Source organism: Ambystoma mexicanum, chromosome 11, assembly GCF_040938575.1.
Source record: "Ambystoma mexicanum isolate Mex_15411 chromosome 11, UKY_AmexF1_1, whole genome shotgun sequence".
Classification (NCBI taxonomy): Eukaryota; Metazoa; Chordata; class Amphibia; order Caudata; family Ambystomatidae; genus Ambystoma; species Ambystoma mexicanum.
The window spans coordinates 231,421,687-231,441,530 of NC_090934.1; the positions used below are offsets into that span (position 1 = coordinate 231,421,687).

At 44.9% G+C, this 19,844-nt stretch overlaps 1 protein-coding gene and 1 long non-coding RNA gene across 5 annotated transcripts in view; one reads left to right on the forward strand and one right to left on the reverse strand.

Annotated features, from left to right (window-relative positions):
• Window positions 1-19,844, reverse strand: part of LOC138503309 (interferon alpha-inducible protein 27-like protein 2A) — a 182,857-nt gene that overhangs the window by 85,295 nt on the left and 77,718 nt on the right. For 2 of the 4 annotated variants that reach the window (XM_069622927.1, XM_069622926.1), the window contains one exon: window positions 9,389-9,784. The exons of the other annotated variants lie outside the window; for them this stretch is intronic. In XM_069622927.1, coding sequence (XP_069479028.1) covers window positions 9,778-9,784 — 7 coding nt within the window. In that variant the 3' untranslated portion in view covers window positions 9,389-9,777. Of the gene's footprint in view, window positions 1-9,388; window positions 9,785-19,844 lie in introns of those variants that run through there. 4 annotated transcript variants of the gene reach the window in all.
• Window positions 1-19,844, forward strand: part of LOC138503310 (uncharacterized) — a 112,987-nt gene that overhangs the window by 17,086 nt on the left and 76,057 nt on the right. The window lies entirely within an intron of this gene.

Sequence of the window (19,844 nt, forward strand, 5' to 3'; positions counted from 1 at the left end):
ATCCATACTAATGCAAGTACTGTCTTTCAGGGAGATGCTGAGGCGTCCGCCCCATCTACAACGTTTCTAGATGTTCCTCACCAGCAGGAGGTATGGATACTGACAGCTCCATCGAGCGTCATCTTCAGAGCCGGAATTCCTGTCGTTTGATTGTTCTGCACAATGTTTCATTCGTGGTTAGCCGTTGATATGTACCTGTGCTGTCGACCCCAGGTGTATGTTATGTTTTCACAATTGTAATCCTCACTAATGCAAGTGCTGTGTTTCAGGGAGACGACGGAGCGTCAACCCCTACACTTGATGCAGAGCCTGACATTCAAGTATACGAATCTGCGCAACAGCTTTCGGAAGTGCGCACTACATTTGCAGCATCCATAGATATTCTTCAGCAGCACGAGGTATGGATACTGACAGCTCCATCGAGCGTCATCTTCAGAGCCGGAATTCCTGTCGTTTGATTGTTCTGCACAATGTTTCATTCGTGGTTAGCCGTTGATATGTACCTGTGCTGTCTACCCCAGGTGTATGTTATGTTTTCACAATTGTAATCCTCACTAATGCAAGTGCTGTGTTTCAGGGAGACGACGGAGCTTCCACCACAATCAGAACATCTCATTTAGATGATGCAGATGTAAAGGAATCGTTGAAATAAGTCGATGAAATGTGATCATATTTGGATTTTCCTTGATTCTTTTGGACAATGCATCTTTCGCGGTTATCTCTTTATATGTACCTGTGCGTTCGACCCCAAGTGTGTGATATGTTTCCAATATTGAAAACCATACTAATGCAAGTGCTGTGTTTCAGGGAGACGACAGAGCTTCCACCACAATCAGAACATCTCATTTAGATGATGCAGATGTAAAGGAATCGTTGAAATAAGTCGATGAAATGTGATCATATTTGGATTTTCCTTGATTCTTTTGGACAATGCATCTTTCGCGGTTATCTCTTTATATGTACCTGTGCGTTCGACCCCAAGTGTGTGTTGCGTTTCCAATATTGAAAAGCATACTAATGCAAGTACTGTGTTTCAGGGAGATGCGGATGCCTCCTCTCCAATACAACCATTCATGGCAGTCCATGCAGAGCCAGAGGTATGGATACTGACAGTTCCATCGAAATAGATCATCACTGGTCGAATACTTGTCGTTTGATTGTTGCACACAATGTTTAAATCGTGTTTGGCTATTGAGATGTACCTGTGTGTTCCTCCAAACGTGTTTTATGCTAATACATAGTAATGAAAGTACTATGTTTCAGGGAGACGATGGAGCCTCATTCCTTGCTGTCTATACGGATACAGAAAGTATAGTCCTTGCAGCGCAAGCGGAAGGGAGGACAAGCGGAAACGAATCGGAGCTACAGCGTGCAGATGTTGAAGGTCGAGTCAAAAAAGTTGCAAAGAAAAAAAAACAAAAAAAGGTTAGTTACAAACAGTTAATAACTTTAAAACAATTGTTGTGGTGGGGACTATTTTATGTTTTTTTCTATTCAATTCTACTACACTCCATCTTGTGTTTAAACTAAACATCCCTTTTCCAATCTCTCCTCCAGTTACCCGTCGGCGTCAGAACTATACACACACAGACAGTGAAGCGAATGAGAGATGTGGCTTGCCAGACTATGTACACTATGGAGGAACTATTAATTGAGGCGAGGCGTGTTCAGGCTCGAGATGCTTATGTCCAATGGCCAGAACATGAATTAGCTCTGTTTGGAGATCACAGCAAAGTTGCATTGGACCATGGCTACTGTGAGACCGGACCACCACAAGAAGATGTTATTGAATGTTTTGGAGATAACTCGGAAGTAGTTGCAGATCAATTTACACAATCTACACCAGCCAAAAAATTGCCACCAAAAAACATGTCGACATTGTTGTGTTCTCCCATCAATGTTGAATTAGCAGATGTTGAAATGAGAGAGAATGAACCAGCCGCATCATCCATAGACGCAACAATACTTGATAGCAGCGATATTACTTTCCAATGTGTTGACATCTCCACAACGTCAAAGGCCGAAACAACGTTGATGCAGGATGACAGTCTAATGAAAGAGAGCAAATACATTGTATTCGACAGTTGCTTGATGGAAATTATAAGTATGTTGAAATGTGTGCATTCCGTTAGAGGGAAAGTATGTGGGAAGCCATTCATTAATGTGACCCGTAAAATGAAAGGCAGTAACCTTAAAATAAATGCCGCCTGTAGATTAAATCATAGGTTCTCATGGTTTGCACAACCAATGCTGGGGAAACTGCCAGCAGGCAATTTACTGTGTGCAGCAGCTTTACTTTTTAGTGGCTCAAGTTTTCGAAAGGTAGAGGCTTTCTTTCAGTTTGTGGGACTCTAATTCATTTCAAGTGCGCTGTACTACACATACCAACGTGATTATCTGTTTCCGGCCATTAGTGATGCTTGGAGAATTGAACAATTGTCTCTAGCAAGTACATTCGAAGGCAAACGATTCAGGCTAGCCGGCGATGGACAGTGCGATAGCCCTGGATTTTCTGCCAAGTACTGCACCTACCACTTTCAGGACATGGACAGTAAGAAAATTGTGAGTTCCGAGGTCGTGCAGGTAACACAATGTACATCCTCAGTGGCCATAGAGAAACTAGGATTTATAAAATCAGTGGAAGATCTACAATCGAGAGGGATGCACATCGACCTCATAGCCACGGATAGACACGTTTCAATTGCCAAGACAATGAGAGAGCAGTTCCCACATATTAAACATCAATTTGACGTATGGCATCTTGCTAAATCAATCAATAAGAAAATCTCGGCTGCAGGAAAAAAAAAAGGTTTTGAAAGTATTTTGCAGTGGTCACATTCTATCACCAACCATCTTTGGTGGAGCTCTAAAACTTGCGAGGGGTCATTGGAAATACTACTTGAAAAATGGCGGTCACTGATGCACCACTGTACCAACGTTCACCGCTGGACAGCAAATGAACATTTCCACCAATGTGAACATGGCCCTTTGTCCCCAGAGGAGGCACGGAAGAAGAAGTGGTTGATTCCATCATCACCGACACACAAAGCCATTGAGAAGATTGTTTTCGACAAAACTCTATCAAGAGATTTGAGAGGACTGACAGAATTCTGTCACACAGGAGATTTGGAGGTGTTCCACAATATGTGCCTAAAGTACAGGCCAAAGCGCTTGCATTTTAGCTTTCGGGGCATGAAACATCGCACCCTACTAGCGGTCTTGGCCCATAACAGCAATGTCGGACGAGAACAATCTAGGACTAGGGGCAAAGTAAGGATGCCTTGCTACACCAAGGTGTTTTCAAAACGAAGTAAGCAATGGGTGATCAAACCAGACTATGATGAAATGCAGTTCGACTTTGTGAAAGGCCTTATTGATGCTGTGTTAGAGAAGCACAGATATGGAATTTTGGACGTTTCTGTACAGAGCAGTGATCCATTGCCACCAAACATTGCGACTGTGCCATGCCCACCCGAAGCACAGCTGATTGTGAAGTACAAATCGCGGTTTAAATAATTGCAATAGGATTGTATTTTTGTAAATAAATGTTATTGTACAGTGTACCTGTAAACCTAAGCTGGGTGTCATCTTTGAATTCTCTCTATTCACCTCACATATGTGTATGTATATATTTTTCTCATGTCTCATCTCATGTAAATGTAAATGCTGCGCACTGTTAACGGAGGGGAGGCTTGCGTATTGCAAAAAATAAAACAAACAAACAATAAATCTCACTTTTAACTCAACTTCTGTGGTACTTTATACTTTCCCTGACCTTCGGCAAAAAAATAAATGTCTCAATTTGGGCTGCAAAGCTCACAGACAACGGGGACAAAATTGGGGCACTTAGAACGCGCCAGCCAAGCAGGCCGTGGCATTTGGGAGAGAAGCCAGTTTGCATTTGCACATTGAGGCGCATTACATAGACGGGTTCAAAACTTCAAGTTCTCATAGATGCCTATACTACGTGATGTTGCAAATAAAGAATGCGAAGGATAGTGCACAGATGAGGCCCACAAGTCGCACTGGAAGTATAAGGGCCTATTGTTTTTTGACCTTGAGACAGGGACCATGCAGAAAGAAATACATTTGAAGGGAGTGCGCAATAACGTAAGAGACGATAAGGCAGAAAATTCAGAAACTAGACCGAGTTTCAGTTTTAGGTTAGTATACGAAAAATCATTGTCAAGAGCACGGTCCGTTTTACAGACTGCATTACGAAGAGACACAATGGAAATTTCAAATATAATGTAAGTAAATCTTTACACGCTTTTATACCAGAATGAAGATTTAATGAATGGATGCATGAATAAATGAATGAATGAAGACTGTAAAAGATGTTAAAACTATTCGTAGTGGGCACATCGGCATGCAGGATCACTGCTTGTCACCGATCTCGCTCCTTGGCCCAGCCACTTTTCCCTGCACCACGGGACTGTCTCTGTACCCTTCAGCCCCTTGTCCCGGCATTTACCTTGCACTTGCCAACAGCTGGCCCAATTATTTAAATTGTATGCAACCAACCATGTACAGCCCTTCCCCATGCGCGATCAGAAAGACACCTGGCCCAGTAGGATCGTTGTCTGTCTGCCCTTGTTCCCCACCTGCCTCGTCACGCCTAGAAACACTTGAGTATACGCGCGTTACAAATGCCATATCATATCATTCCTCATGCATGTAGAGTGTCGTTTATCATTGTGTGTTGCCCTCGATTTATCTCGTTACTTTTCGCATTTATGTTAGAGAACAACATACTCCATTGAACTACCCTTGCAAGCAAATAGTTTCCGATCGGCCGTAATAAATGAAATGAGTAATATTAATGAAGTTCGGCTAGCGAGACTAATTATCTTTTATTTGTTTTCTTAACAGGTATTTGATCCCTTTCTGCAACTGCCACCTGTTTGAGACACCGGCGGACAGATTCTTCAGCAGACACCTGCAGCTTCGTGTCAACAACTGGAGCACGATCACCATATTATGGGACGATCGCCAAGGGCCCACATGCCCTTACGCTGTACTAGTGGCTGGAAGTAACATAACGAACTTTAGGCTGGACTAGTGCCTAGTTGATGGAACAGCCTTGCGGTTCACCGTGCTTACAAAGTGATCCTTTTTACGAAAATGAACACCCTGTGTGCCATAATGGAACAGCGCGTAACTCAAGATTAAACGGAACAGTTATTGCGGATACAGATAAAAGAAAATAAATGGCTTTCGGAGTTCATATGAATATTCTCTAAACATTTAATGTCAAATAAATGTACTTTACCAAATGTACCGTGTTGCTGTTTCATTTTAAAGTACAGTTTCATATTCCGAATTGTGGCGCGCTGTGTTGTGAGTTGATCTGTGTGGGTTTCCGGGTTCTGTGTGGGGTCGCGCAGAAGACGACTGGGCGCGTTTGCCTACGCAGCACAGAAACGTCACAGAGAGAGGCGGGGAATATGAATGTTTTGATAATGTCAGGCTCAGGGGCGGGGGAATTGATTTAGTGCCGCAAAAGCAGGTCTGCCAGGGCGATCGGGGAAAAGATAGGATTATCAGGAAATGGCGGCTCCCAGGTGCTTGTTTTCGCGTGCGTTTAATGGACGAAAACTCGAGTATGGTCCATAGGAAAGTTTTCTAAAATCGACCCACTTAGCCTTAAAAAAGCATGGCCGACCCATAGGGACAATAACATTTTTTACTAGAGTATGCCTTTAAGTATGTCCGTGTGCTCGTTGTTAGCTTGGTTTACCTTTTTATGCAGAGGCTAACCAGAGTGGTAAGCAAGTAATCAATAGCTTGCATTTTTAAAGTGGAAGATGTGGAATCATGAAAAGTTCACTTTGCAGATTTGACACTAATCTTTGATTGGCTAAGGTTTTCAATGTTCTTATGTCCCACAGAGCACCACTCAAAGAGGTGCATCTGTCCCCAGGGTTGGGATTTTCTGGGCTAATTTCTTCCATTAAAACAGAGACCAAGTTAGCCAGAGTGGAATTATGTTTAGGGAACTCCTGAGTTGTTTAAGAGCTTGCCACTGAAATGGTGAATCATAATTTCTTTAGTGCCTAGCTGACTGTTTGGGGCACCAGAGATGCAAGGAGCTGTGCCTTTGTCCATTGGTTCGACTACACAATCGTCATTGTCAGGACAGGCCTCCAGGCAGGCCAGGATATCCTGGTCGGTAAGTGTTCCCTCTCCAATGAGAGAAACAGGCAACGCTTCCCTTGTTAGTAATCCTGGATTATTTTGGCTGTTGTTCGTATTGTTTTCGCTTCTATGGCTACAATTAACGATTCAGTTAGTTTAGTTCCCAAACAAGCAATAGTTGGGGAAAGATGTTCTCCTATTGTGAAGTTTGTGGTCTTTTTTAGAAATGAGGATGCAAAAACATTTAGTGTTTTTACCGGCATCACATGGTTCTCTAGAATTTTCAGGGGGACCCGTTTAACTGTGGACAAGATCATTTTAGTCTATTTTAAAGTTTCTCAGATCACAGGTTGCTTGTTAAGAATATCCAGTAAATTCAAGTAACTTACTGGTCCGAAGGATCCTGGTCCATCTCCACCGTCATGTCAACGCCAGCATGGCTCATTGGTTCCAGAGCCGGCTAGGAGTGATACAGCGTGATGGCGGTGGGCTTTGCGCACAGTGCGCACGCTTGGCAGCCTGTTAAATGGTCCAGGCCAGGGAGTTTAAAGGGCGCAGTCCACCCTCAGTCACTGCCGGTATCCTGGTTAAGTCCACACAGGCTGTAAAAAGGAGTCAATAGTGCGAGAAACTGCACGCTTTTCTCTTCAGGTAATCTTATTAAACAGGTAAGATCTTTTGCAGGGCTGCAGATGGCATACACAGTCTGGCCAGCCACCTCCCTGATGCCTGGGGGGACCACTCAAGGATGCAGCCCCAGACGCAGCACTCATCATACTTCTTTCTTCACTTTTCTCCTTCCTTATTTCTCTGTATTTCTTTGCCTTGCTCAATTTTTCCTTTCTTCCAAATGACACCTCTCCCCGTCTTTATTTTAGTGAATTCCTTTTTGGAATCCTTCTCAGGTAAGTCCATTCTTGCCGGCAGAGGAGACCTGCCTATTGTCCCAGAGTTATATGCCCATTGTCCAAGAGTTCTATGTGTCTCCCATGGTGGGGATATATGGTTCAGTCAGGCAAGTCCAGTCAAGTACATACACATTCAAATAAATACTTTTAAAACCCCTTTGTCTTGGTTCTTTCTTTTAGCTGTTCCTTTATCTTATATATGCACCTGCCGATAACCCCCTAACTGAAATGCCCCTTTTGGGCCGGGGTTTACACAGTTGCCCCCTACGGGAACATTCCCGCCCTGGAAATGTACTGACCTGGTGCTGGGGTTCTTAAATAGCAGCCTCCATACCATCAGACCCTTGGGGGCTCTGGCCCATCTCTGTAGTGCCTCTAATGTAGCCCCCGTTTGTATGGCTCTGGCCGAGGTGCACACACTGTAAAAGTACCCCAGACCAGTAATGGGCCACACTAGAACCTCCCAACCATCTTCTAAACCCATCAGTCCCCGAAGCCACCTCATTCTTCACAGACCATGCAACCCTGCTCCACTCAATATTGAAGAATGGTACCCTACAGTTCCGGTAGCAAACTTCAGTCACACCAAAATCTCCACTGTCAATTATTTTGTAATAATATATCTCCTGTCTGACCACTGTCTTCCCTTCACAGCCCCCTACACATACCCAAGGTAACTCATTTGACCATGCCGCACTCTGTGCATCGTGCTGCACAACAACTCACCCTCACTATTTGCCTCTCCCCCCTCCAGCCTTCCCCTCTCCCTTGCAATTTCCACATCACCACTAAATGAGAATTCAAGCCTCCACAGCCCCAAGCCTGTGTCGCAGATGGGGGTCCATAATCACTCCCAGTCTCAGAGGTGGTTCAAAGATTTGTATTGAAGATATTCTGGGGACAAGGGCCACCCCCCTGCCTGGCATCTAGTGTAGAACCTCCACCCTATCATCCCTGAGCCAGGTTAGTAGATACAGATCTCCTACGAGTGGTGACAACCTAAAGACCAAATGTCTGATCTCACTACTCCCTGAGGGACTTCCTAACTCTCTCTACACTATGGAGTGTTTGGTGTTCTAATGGGGATTGGGATGGTGCATTTACAAATACCTTTTGATTCAGTCCCCATCTAACATGCTTACTCTTTTCTACTCTTACTGTTTTTTCTACTCAGCCTCATTTATCCCAACAATCCCTTTGATGTTCTCAATCCTCCTAGATCTTGCCTCCACCCGTTGATGGTATTTCTCCTTTCTCCACACTGCTGCTCCCTCCTCCACACTACTACTCAATCCTCCATACTACTAAATCATCCTTCATCTACCCAGTAACATAAGCTTCACAATCATTACTCACACTAACCTTTTCGACACACTCACCACACAAACATGCACACTCAACACTGCAGTACCACCTCCACTCTAGCCAATACCCCACCTGCTCCTCAAGTCACCTCCACAGTCTGCCACATCTTCCCCCTCTCTCGATGGTCTCTTGGTCGTTCCCCCCTCCCCATCACCTCTGACATCACCCGAATAACTCCTGCTTCATGTTCCCGGTTTATATTCCCATCTCTTGGTCACGATTGCATATCTTTCCCTCGTCAATCTAGCCCTGTCTTGCATACCCGGGGTGTGTGTCTATATTAGAAAGTCATAAGTAGCATGCCTGCCACGTGCTGGTGGTGGCAGCCCAGGAAAGACAGTGTTCATGTTCGTGTTCCAGGTCCTGTTCCAAGGGATTTCAAGCTAAGCTATTTAGGGGACCTTGGGTCTTTTGCCACTTTTGGTCCTCAGTGGTCTAGGACGCCGATGGGTTGTTGCAGGGGCTGGGCCTGCTTTACTCGGCAGCTATGCAAGGTCCTCTGCTCTGCCGCTGCTTTCTCTCTCCACATTGCAAACCACCATCACCTGCAGTGTACATTTGTTGAAGTGTTTCTGCTTCCCTTATTGTCGGCAACCTCTATTCTATTTCTTCTGAATGGTAGATTTTCTTGGCTACTGACTTGGGTGCTGGAGCTCTGAAACCAATAGAAAGACACTGGCAATTGGAGGCAGGGGTGGAGATAACATTGGTCTGCATAGAAACATGCCGGCACAAGGGGGATACAGGAAATGTTGTTGTCACATCTGGTCAAAATCCAACCTTCTCTCTTTGTTCTATATCCTCCCCAGTTGATATAGATCGAGATGGCCTTTAAAGACTTCAATCCAGCTCTCAGTGGCCCTTTAAAACACAACTACCCAGCCGTACCTGTATTCCATCTACAGCACACGCTTAGCCTCCTCTTAGTCCTTGTCATGTCCCCTAGTATGAAACCGATACATACACCAAGATAGCTCTATGTTTAAAGGATTTTATTAAATCAAAGGTGCACATGGTTTCTTAACATAACAGGAACTGGGCTTTAACCAATAAGAACTTATGAGGATGAACCAAATCTGGGTCAGAATTAACTTCAAGCATTCCACATTAACAAGAGAAAATCAAGAGAATCAAAGCAGTCCAGGTTCCTGATGTTGGTTAGGCCTCCTGGCCTTTATAGTTACCAGAGTCTTTCCAGCATCCCGGGACTTTAAAGTTAAGAGAGGTAAGCCACGCCTTGACAGGCCTTCAAATGATGCAGACGTAAGGGATCCCAAATCTTCTCTTTGGACGATACTGGCAGGCGTCTGAAGACCTCCCAACGTATAAACCAACCAATGGAAAACTCCTTCAAACAGGCAGGATATTACGATCTGAATTCGGGGAGAAACAACAGGAGAGAGAAAGTGAGAACGAGAGAGAAAGGTTTCAGATTGATGGACTTGTGAATGTTACCTTTAAATCTGACCTTCATCCCTCTCTACTCCTGAAGTACTCTCCTTGCCTAATTCTCCTTTCTCCTCAAGCTGTCTTGGGCCATCAAATACTTTTTAATATTTCTGTCTAGGCAAATGGTAGTGGTATGTGGTCCTCCACATCTAATTTATAGTTCTTTATCTATGCCTGTCCCTCTTTCCTTTTCCTGGTGGCTTCCAGTCTTCTTTACGACCACCTTCACTGGCTAATACCAACTCCTCCACCTCCTCGGAACTGTCCTCACTTTCTAGTAGTATTGTACCCTTGGTCTCATCTGCGGTTACAACTTCCCAGACACCCCTTTCTCCTTTCAATGTTACCACCCGTCCGGGACCACCCAGTCCTCCATACCTCTCAGCAACTATCTCCTTTTACAAGCTCTTCTGGCCCTTGATGTTACCACCTCTACCACCTAACTCCAGTCCCTACACTTGCTACTTCCTCGTTGCTACTGTCTTCACTGCTTCCTCCTTGCTACTGTCTTCTCACCACCTCATCCTCTTTAGCAGAATACACTGCCTCCAAGCTCTCCACCACCTCTTCAAATCCTGAACTTTACTTCCACTACCAGATGTTCCCACATTCTTCCTCTCAATTACACCTCTAATCTCCAGTGCCTTGCATATCATGTCTCCACACAGCAGCCTTCTCTTCCCCAGGTCTTTCCAACTTCCTGTCACTACAACCGCTTCTCGTTTCAATCCTTTCTCCTTGCCAACTATCTTCAAACATACATTTTCTGGGCAGGATGGGGTTTTCTGGTTGTCATAGTGCTTTGGGCTGGGCTCTATGTGAGTGACTGTACCTTTGTCTTGTCGTTGGGATTGGCTGCTGTTGCTGAGTGCACTGTGCCTCACTTTTGGCCAAAGGGTCCGAAACCAAGCCTTCCTAGGACCTGTCTGTCATCTGCTATACTCTGATGCTGCCTGTGTAGGACCCACATCTCCGGTTTCTCTGCTGCTGCTTGGAAAGCTTTTCATTTCCCCTGAAGGTGAAGAAACTGATGTCTTGCAGTTGATTTGCAAAACTGTATCCTTGGTGAGTGGGACAATTGATTTCTAACTTTGTATTTACTGCAGTTAAATCTGCTGTGGGAAAGCTATGGATTTCAAACAATGTATGAAAGGCATGTATTCTGGCTTCTGGGAGCACCTCTCTGAGGGTTTGAAATACTTCCTCTCTACCACAGGGGGGTTTGCAACAACATCACTATCGGCTTTAACAGTTGTGTGTTTTGTGTGCGTGTGTAAATGACTTTATTAAAAGGGACGTGTTTTTCTTGCTTGAGACTTTGGGGCTGCCCAGAGAGAGCTGGAGTCTCAGATTTCCAATGAAGCAAATCAGAGATACCTCTGAGCATTTCTGATTTGCACCCGCTACCTTATACCCGACCAACAAAGATTAAAGCCTTGAGATGCCTGGAGCATCTCTGAGATGAGCAAATGCGATTGATTTGCTTAAGGGCATCTTAAAGATGCTCCAGGAATCTCACAAATCCTAAATCTGGACCAAATCTGGAATCGGGTATAGGCTAGCAAGTGCACATCAGAGATGCTCACTATCGTCTCTGACATGCTTCGGGTGAAATCTCTGAGAATCGGGCCCAGAGTGTCACAACTAGGCTTCCTTAGATGAAATGGAAACAGGAGCGAGGGAAAGCTAAGCAGAGAGTTAGACCTAGGGAAAAATAGAGCAAGGGAACAGGAAGAAAAAAGCCTGCTGATGGATATAATTCAGACAGCAGTAATGACCAGAACCAACAAAAAAACAAAGCTTGCTGAGGGCTCTTTCCTGAACTCTGACAGAGGTTAGACTCAGAGGAGGAGAGAGGGATATGAGGCTGCTGAGGACTAACTCTCAAGAAGGGCATTGAGCGAGAAAGCCTAAAGTCTACCGAGGACTATATTTCAGACACTGGTAGGGGACAGAGGCAGGTAAGGAGAAAGGCACGGATCCTGCAGAGGGTTACACCACAGGCCCTAGCCGAAATCAGCCCAAAGAAGGAGAAAATATGAAGAGTTTACTCAGAGGCTGTATCCATGTCTAGTAGAGGTCAGAGATAAAGAGGAAAGAAAGCCCAGAGACAGCTGAAGGCTTTATCCCAGATACTTGAAGAGACCAAAGGCAGAGGAGAGAAGCCGAAGAGCCTATTGAGGGTAATTTCCCAGAGGCTAGGGTAAACCCCATTTCCATGTTTCAGTATGCAAAAGGCTAAATGTCCCGTTCTGGGAACAGGAGGGTTTGTTTTTACAGTCCTTCCTTTGTGTTCGCACCCCACTCCACAGTGTGTGGTATGGGTACGCAAACTCTGGGACCCTGGGATAGTATACTCCACCAGCCGGGGGATCGGGGCCACCGATGAGATTCCACCTCATGAGCTGAATGAGCTCCCATGCTGGTGAGAGGGCATGGTAGTGCCTATGGGGCTATATAGCCTGAAGGGGAATCGCTGAGGAGAGCAGCCGGCAGAGACGAAAGGAGGCAGAAGCCCAGACTTCTCCGGAGGGCACCGAGTCCCTCTGTCGAGTCGGGGACACCCGCCCTGGACCATAGGACGACCGCCTATTGGGTAGTTGACTGCTCTCTCTCTCCCCCACCCGGGGTCGAGAGAGTGAGCCTGAGGGAGAGCCAGGGAGTACTTGGCGGGCGCAGCATCTGGGCCCCCACCGCTTGTGAGCGCCCGGTGAAGTGGGGTCAGGAGTTCGTAGCCTGGGCCGGTCAGGTAGGAGAGAGGAGAAGTGTAGCAGGGATATCATGCCCTGCGTATGACAATCCAGGTCATCAGGCGGGCTGCTTTGGGAAGAAAAGTACTTGAAGACATATTCACTGCGCCGGGTCGGGGTCTTGCGAGTCATGTTCCCGCAGGTAGTGCAGGGGTGGGGAGCAATGGCCCAAGGGGACACGGTGCAATAAGTCCCCATTGGCGCCCTGTTAGGGTGTTCCACTGGTGAAGTGCCAGTGCCGTTTTCTCACGAATCCCACCTAGACCTATTGGGTCGTGTAAAATATCATTCTGTTTGTTAGTTGCCATCGCTCTGGGGGTCAAATAGATCTATCCCGTTTGGCACGCGGCCTACTCCGTGAGGTAGTACAATTTTCCGCTCGGGTGAGGAGGATTCGGGCCCAAGGTCGTCACGGCGCAAGAGCTTTCATTCTCAGGGGATACCTGTGACAGGGAATGTTATTTATTTATCAAGGATGAAAGCGTTCATGTTCCAGAGAAAATTGTGACAGGAAAAGTTATTTATCTATCAAATGAGAAAGCGTTCATTGTCAGGGGATACCTGTGACAGAAAATGTTATTTATTCATCAAAGGTGAAAGCGTTCATGCTCAAGAGACACTTGTGACAGGAAAAGTTACTTATTTATCAAATGAGAACGCGTTCATTCTCAGGGGATACCTGCTTGTGGGATGTTTTTACCCATGCATCCAAGCCCTACAATAAAACTGTGCAGTACTGGCATGGAAAACATCATGATGGCCAGAACTCCCCAGAGAGTGCACAGGGAAAACATGAAGAATAGGCCGCCACCCATTTTTGCCTATGTTGTGAGCACAGGAGGGCACTGCCTAAAACCACCAGTGTGCTACACACACAGTAGCCTGAAACCATTGGGAATGGCAATGCTGATTGCCAAAAAAGCAACTCAGAACTGTGGGGAATTCATTTTCTTAATCCCAAAAATGGTTGCATTACCAGTACTCACTACTATCAGAAAGCCGGCGTTTTAAAACCACCAGACTTTTGTGTAAAACTGAACAAATGAAACAAAACCAGACCAAGGAAAGACTTGCTAAGAGGTGGATACAATGTAAAACTATATTCTGAAATGACTTCAAGGAAGTAATTATTTAATGTATATGTAAAAATTGTCAGTTTGATTTGAATGTAGAAAACTGGGAACAAAAAGTGACATTTAGCTAAAACCTGGCTTAATGAAACTGGATTCTGCCTGACAACTACCCCCGACAGGAGTTGAAACCTGCTCAGCCACTCCCCTTGCCAAAAGGAGTTGTCACCTCTCTGATTAGATTAGGGGTGGAGCAGCTGGGGACTACAGGGAGTTGAACAAAGGCCTGTCCTGGACTCAGGCAAATGTTATATTGGGGGCGTCGTAAAAGTGGCTTCCTCTTAGGGGAAACTGGGAGGGGCAGTGCCTCTGCTAGCAGCTGAGCTTGGGGGAAGTGAATAAACCAGTTATTCCACCCTGTGATGGGGGAAGCCACCCCTTTTTGACCAGAGCATAATTTTAAAAAGATAGATAACTCATAGTGCGGACTTGTCAGAATTATATAAGTAATATCATTATTTTTGTGATTTTTCGGTGCACATTTTAAGAGGTGTTAGGACCCTGTGGTGTATTCTGGGGGGTTGCTAGCGGAAAATAGGGTCTCACTCCAAATGTATGCATGTTAAAAATCTGACACTTTATCATCTGTAACCCATATCCCTGGTGCACATTTGTGTAAAATCTGGAAAGGTTTAGAGGTCGTTATCTGGATGAAAAGGGGAGAATTCTGTCATCAGTGGACACAACATCGTACAAAGACAGGGATCAGATGGGTTGGTGCTACAGAAAATATGTTAACTGGACCTATAATATTAGAAAAATGGTGCATAGGTAAATATGTATTTGGGTCAGTAATAGATTTGTGTGCAATCTGACTAGGGGAGGTTCCTCTGACCATAAAACCTATAGCATCATTCTGACTCACATTTCCTTCCCCCAATCATGGGAGAGGGGAGAATTGGGCCAATGACAAGTAGAGAGGGGCAGGCTTAGCTAGGCCCAGGCACACACCCATTTTCAAAACACATAAAAAGAGACTGCTGGGACAGGTAGAGACATTCAATTCCATTTGCTGCAGAGCATGCTGACCGACGACTTCACATCCAGAGATCTAGACTTCAAATCCATCAATCTCCAAAGACCAGAACTTTACTTCAGAACTTAAAGCAAGGGCCTAAACCCACAAACTGAGAGCTCTTCTCAGCAGGCCTCAGCAACCTTAAAATCATTTGCAAATTCTTCCACAGCCGGGCGAGCTGTTTGAATTCTTTTGCCAAGAACAATTGCCAGAGACCAGACCAGAGATCCAGAGTGACCCAGACCGCTGTGAACAGTACCAGAGACCTGACCCAGATCACTGTGAAGTGCTGAGACCAGAACCGGAGTCCAGTCCAAAACCTGACCAGATACGTGGCGAGGCCTATTTCAAATTTGTATTGTGAGTACCTAGCAGAACTGTGCAAAACCAATCTCTTAGTTAAAATAATCTAATCCAAACTATTTTAACCTAAGTAGAACAGCCTCCTAGAAATTGTGTCATCTGTCATTTTTAAAGCTGCACGACTGTCACCTGTCAATTCTGCAGCTGCAAGCTGTCACCTGTCATTTTGAGTTTTACTTTAAATCCGAAAATCTACCTTTATTTAATCGTCCGTATCTCTGGAACCGTTTGGGCTAGGAACGAAATTTCCTCTGAAAGCTTAGGATCTCAGCTTTCCAACAAACCTAGAACCGACTTGCTACTCCTTATACTTTTGCCGTAATCACGATTCACGCAGTCGCGAATTTGGCCGCGGTTTGCGATTTGGCCCGATTTCTTTACCTGTAAAAAGATAGCAGCTTTTTGCTTTCCTCTGCTCAAAATTTGTTTGCCTCTTAATAACCATCCCTGAATCATTGCTAAAGTGAGCCTGAGCTCATCCCAAGTATCTCTCACTCACTCTGAACCTCCTAAAGGGAATTAAAAGCATTTTCAGCATATTTCTCACTTCATTGCCACCACATTCAAAGCACTTGGGCCTGTGTTTTAAAACTAATACAAGTTTTCACTAAGCTTGCTGGGGTGGGAATTGAATTTCATATTGTATTTGATTGCATTCCTGAGAACTGTGTGTGTTACTTCCATCTCCTTCCATTTCTTACATTGCATAGGGGAGGGGGGTGAATTGCCAGAGAAAAAGTGATTATCTTATCTTTTGCTAAAATCATATCAAGTATTTCTGTACTGCGTTTTATTCCTCATTGCTTTTCCCCTGAAACCATAAAAGTATTTTTGCTACTTTATCCATCCTACACCAACTCCTCATTGATTATAAAGAAGTGTGCTAGTGTCAGATTACCCATTGTTGATTAACATTATATATTTTTTTTTGACAACTTTATTTAAAGATTTATCAAAAGAAATACATATCATTCCAAAACAACAATTATGATAACAAAAAACGACAAATAAAACGAAAAAAGCATTATACAAGTTGATACAAATAGTACAGAATAAATAAGAAAAACCTATCAATTATCTCTACTAATCGCAACAAACCTAATTTGAAATGATAACTAGCAAAAAATCAGAGGAAAATAAGAGAGAAAAATAAATAAATAAATAAAAAAAAAAGCGAGCGAGAGCAGAGGGAGAGCAGTCTTCTGCAGTCTGTCTACGCTGTCTACGCTGCCTGAAGTGCTTTAATCCTGCTATTCTTCGCGGAGCGGTGAGCGGAGCGAGAGCAGAGGGAGAGCAGTCTTCTGCAGTCTGTCTACGCTGTCTACGCTGCCTGAAGTGCTTTAATCCTGCTATTCTTCGCGGAGCGGTGAGCGGAGCGAGAGCAGAGGGAGAGCAGTCTTCTGCAGTCTGTCTACGCTGTCTACGCTGCCTGAAGTGCTTTAATCCTGCTATTCTTCGCGGAGCGGTGAGCGGAGCGAGAGCAGAGGGAGAGCAGTCTTCTGCAGTCCGCTGCTGACAGCGGAGGACAATGGAGGGGAAAGAGGTGAGAGAGACATTTAACCAGACTGAAATATCGGAGTTTCAGTCTCACCAGTCACACCAACTCATAAACACAAACTCTATGAACCCCTCCCCCCAGGAACAATTCCCTAGAATTCTACGAAGTTCTCTGAAATCAATAAAAAGCAATATTACAAATCTTAAATCAACGCTACCTATTCCAAAACATCAGCGACTGCCACCAAAAGCAATAGTCGTCTCTCCCGTTACTAAAACTTTAACAAATGCAGCGAATATTATTTTTTCTCCGATCCAAGCTTCAGCGACCACAGGGGCCGGTGAACAAAGACCTGAATATATGGCCGGATTTGAAGCAAGACTTCCAAGTACCTCGAACTTCTACTCTGAATCAATAGATTCGCAATCAATCCCCCTGACTGACACGTCTGTAAATATCTCGGAAAATTCAGACTCAGAAGGGGACCCAAAAGAGAGACCAATGGAATTACAGGGTCATTTCACTGACTCAAACAAAACCAAAAATATGTTACCAGCTATACCTGTATCCCCAGTTTTTCCAGCGACACGGACCTGCAGGGGGAGATCCCATGACGCATCGTTTTCTGATGGATTACAGCTGCTTCTACCTCCTCACGCCGGTAATTGTAATCAGCCCCCTGCCCGACAGGCTCTGCCTTCCCGTTTCGGAATCGAGACGAGTGGTGCTATGGGTTCTTCCGTCGGAGGACGGGCGACCATGGCACCTGTGCATCCAGCCCCAGGCAGGAGGAGGGTGGCCGCGGGAAGTAGCATGACCGCTACCCACGCGGTGGATTCTCTGGGAAACCAGGACGCGAGTGTGGAGAGTGTGGAGAAAATCGCGAGTACAGAGCCCGCCCAGGACGATGTCGTCTCATTGCCGGTACCAAGGGGCCATACCAAGGAACTTACAACGGACACAGCTTTCAATACAAACTCAACGTCAAGTACGGTGGCGGCCCAGTACCATGCCTCCCAAGATACTTTCCTGAATAAAACAAATCCTCACTTGATCCCCCAAGAAAGAGCCGGTGATAAATGTCCGACACAGGGAACTGTGGTTGTAGAGGAGGTGTCGGCATGCGGATCCCCAAAGAACTTGCCCATCCATCAAAGCAATTCATGCGTAGTGCTGCTCATGGACTCACTTTTGGACTTGACGAGCGCCCAAGCGGAGAAAACCACGATATCAGAACCACAATCTAAACTCTTACAGGAACCTCCAAAACAAACCCAAAAGAGAAAGAGAACATACCCCTCAAATGTCAAACTAAAAGGACTTAGAGCTAGGAAAACAGGGAAGTCAGCCTTACCGTCCCCTCTTCTGTCAAGTGCCCTGAAAGACTTTATAAACAAACAATTTAAAAAAAAACTAGAGCAACCAAAAGAATTATCAGACGCTGAAATACTAGAGGCAATTCAAGATTTACCACCGATGAGCAAATCACGGAAATTAACCAACGAAATGCCGGGTCTGCCAAATCAGGCACAGATACAAATAGCTGAAAGCATCCAATCGAGGGGGGGAAAAGAAGTCCTGGAACCCCCAAGAAACGAACAGCTAGCTGAAAAGGGTGAACCAAGTAAACAATCTAGGATCGACTCGAACAGTGAAAGAGGTGAAAATCTAAAAACCATCAACCCAGAGGTGGTCACTCGTTTACCTATGGATAAACCACGCTTGTCGGAGGTCAATCCGAAAGGGGCTTCTAAACCATCTAGCCCCAAAACCCTCGAACGGGACTTACAAACTTCGTCCACACCTATAAAACTCCCAGACCGTCAATCCAGTCCATACGTGATGTCTCCAGATATCTGTCCCCTGCCAGATTGCCGGTCTTCAGATGTGGAGACCTTTAATCCCGACGCTCTCCCGTATGTGACAAACCAAGCATCCCAACAAACATCTCACCTTAGATCTCCTCCAAAAAATCGAAGACTGAGTGAAATTGCGACTCCAGGAAATAAAGATTCTCCATCAAAAAAAACAGACCTCCCAATCATCATGTCAGCTATCACCATTGCTTTGGCACCTTTTTGTAAGCTTTATGAAGCAATTAATGACTCACTGAAAGACAGCACGGTCTTAACCGCAATGATGCATAGCAAGCTGATTTTTGTTGAAGGTTTCATCACAGCACTAGACAAAAAAAATAAAGACCATATCGACACTTGGAACGAAAAGCTGAGCAGGATAGAAGACGTTTTGTCTCGTTTAAAACAAGCCTCCCCAGCTACAGTGGACAAGGAATCTCAGACTGATGGGCAATCTGTGCTTAGAGATCTGGCACCGGTCTTTATTAGAAAACCAGAAGAGCTTCCTCAAACCACCACAACAGTGTCTAGCAAACAGAAAATGAGTGAAACACTAAAACCAGTAACTCCTGCAACTAAAAGCAAACCATTATTGAAAATTGGAAAGAGGAACGAACCGAGAAAAAGTGGGGACCAAACAATTTCGGCTCTGGATCCACTGATGGTAAAGAGAAGCAAACAAACAGATCGAGTAAAAGAAATTACGACGCTACCTGAGTCAACTGAAAGCGCAAACAACTCAATAATCTGTACGTCTTCCTCTCCGAGATCGGTAGAAGAATTTATACTAGAGAGTTCACTAATGGACGTAAGCCAACACCTAGATGAAACTAAGATAATTTCAATGAACTCTACGGCCACGAAAGGTGTCCAGGTTCAAAAAATCAAGCCTACTGATGTTTCTAATGCTCTGACACAAGAAAAGAAACCTATTGAAAAAGCACCGGCAAAAAAAAAAAACCCTAAAGAAATAGACCTCACCGGTGTTCCGGTTTCGACAATCCGCGAAATCCCAAAACAATCTACAGACTCAGTCCCTGACTCTTCTCGGAAAAAGAGTCCACTGAAAAACAGCAGAGACGATCGTGCGAGACAGAGTGGTCCTTCTCTATCAAAGACGCGTCTCTTTAAGATTGAGCAATCATCCTCAGCGGACCAGTATATGGTCCTAAATCGCAATATGATGCTGAAGATACTTAAAAAGACCAAAACTCTGCAAAACTTAAAATCAGACGATTTCGCACTAATTGAACCCTACCATAGTAAGAAACTAGCAAAGGCGTACTTGCATATCAAACAACGAGCTTTGAAAGACCTCTCTCAAGATGCCTATCTGGAATTAGAACACCTAGGGTTCAGTTTATTCGAG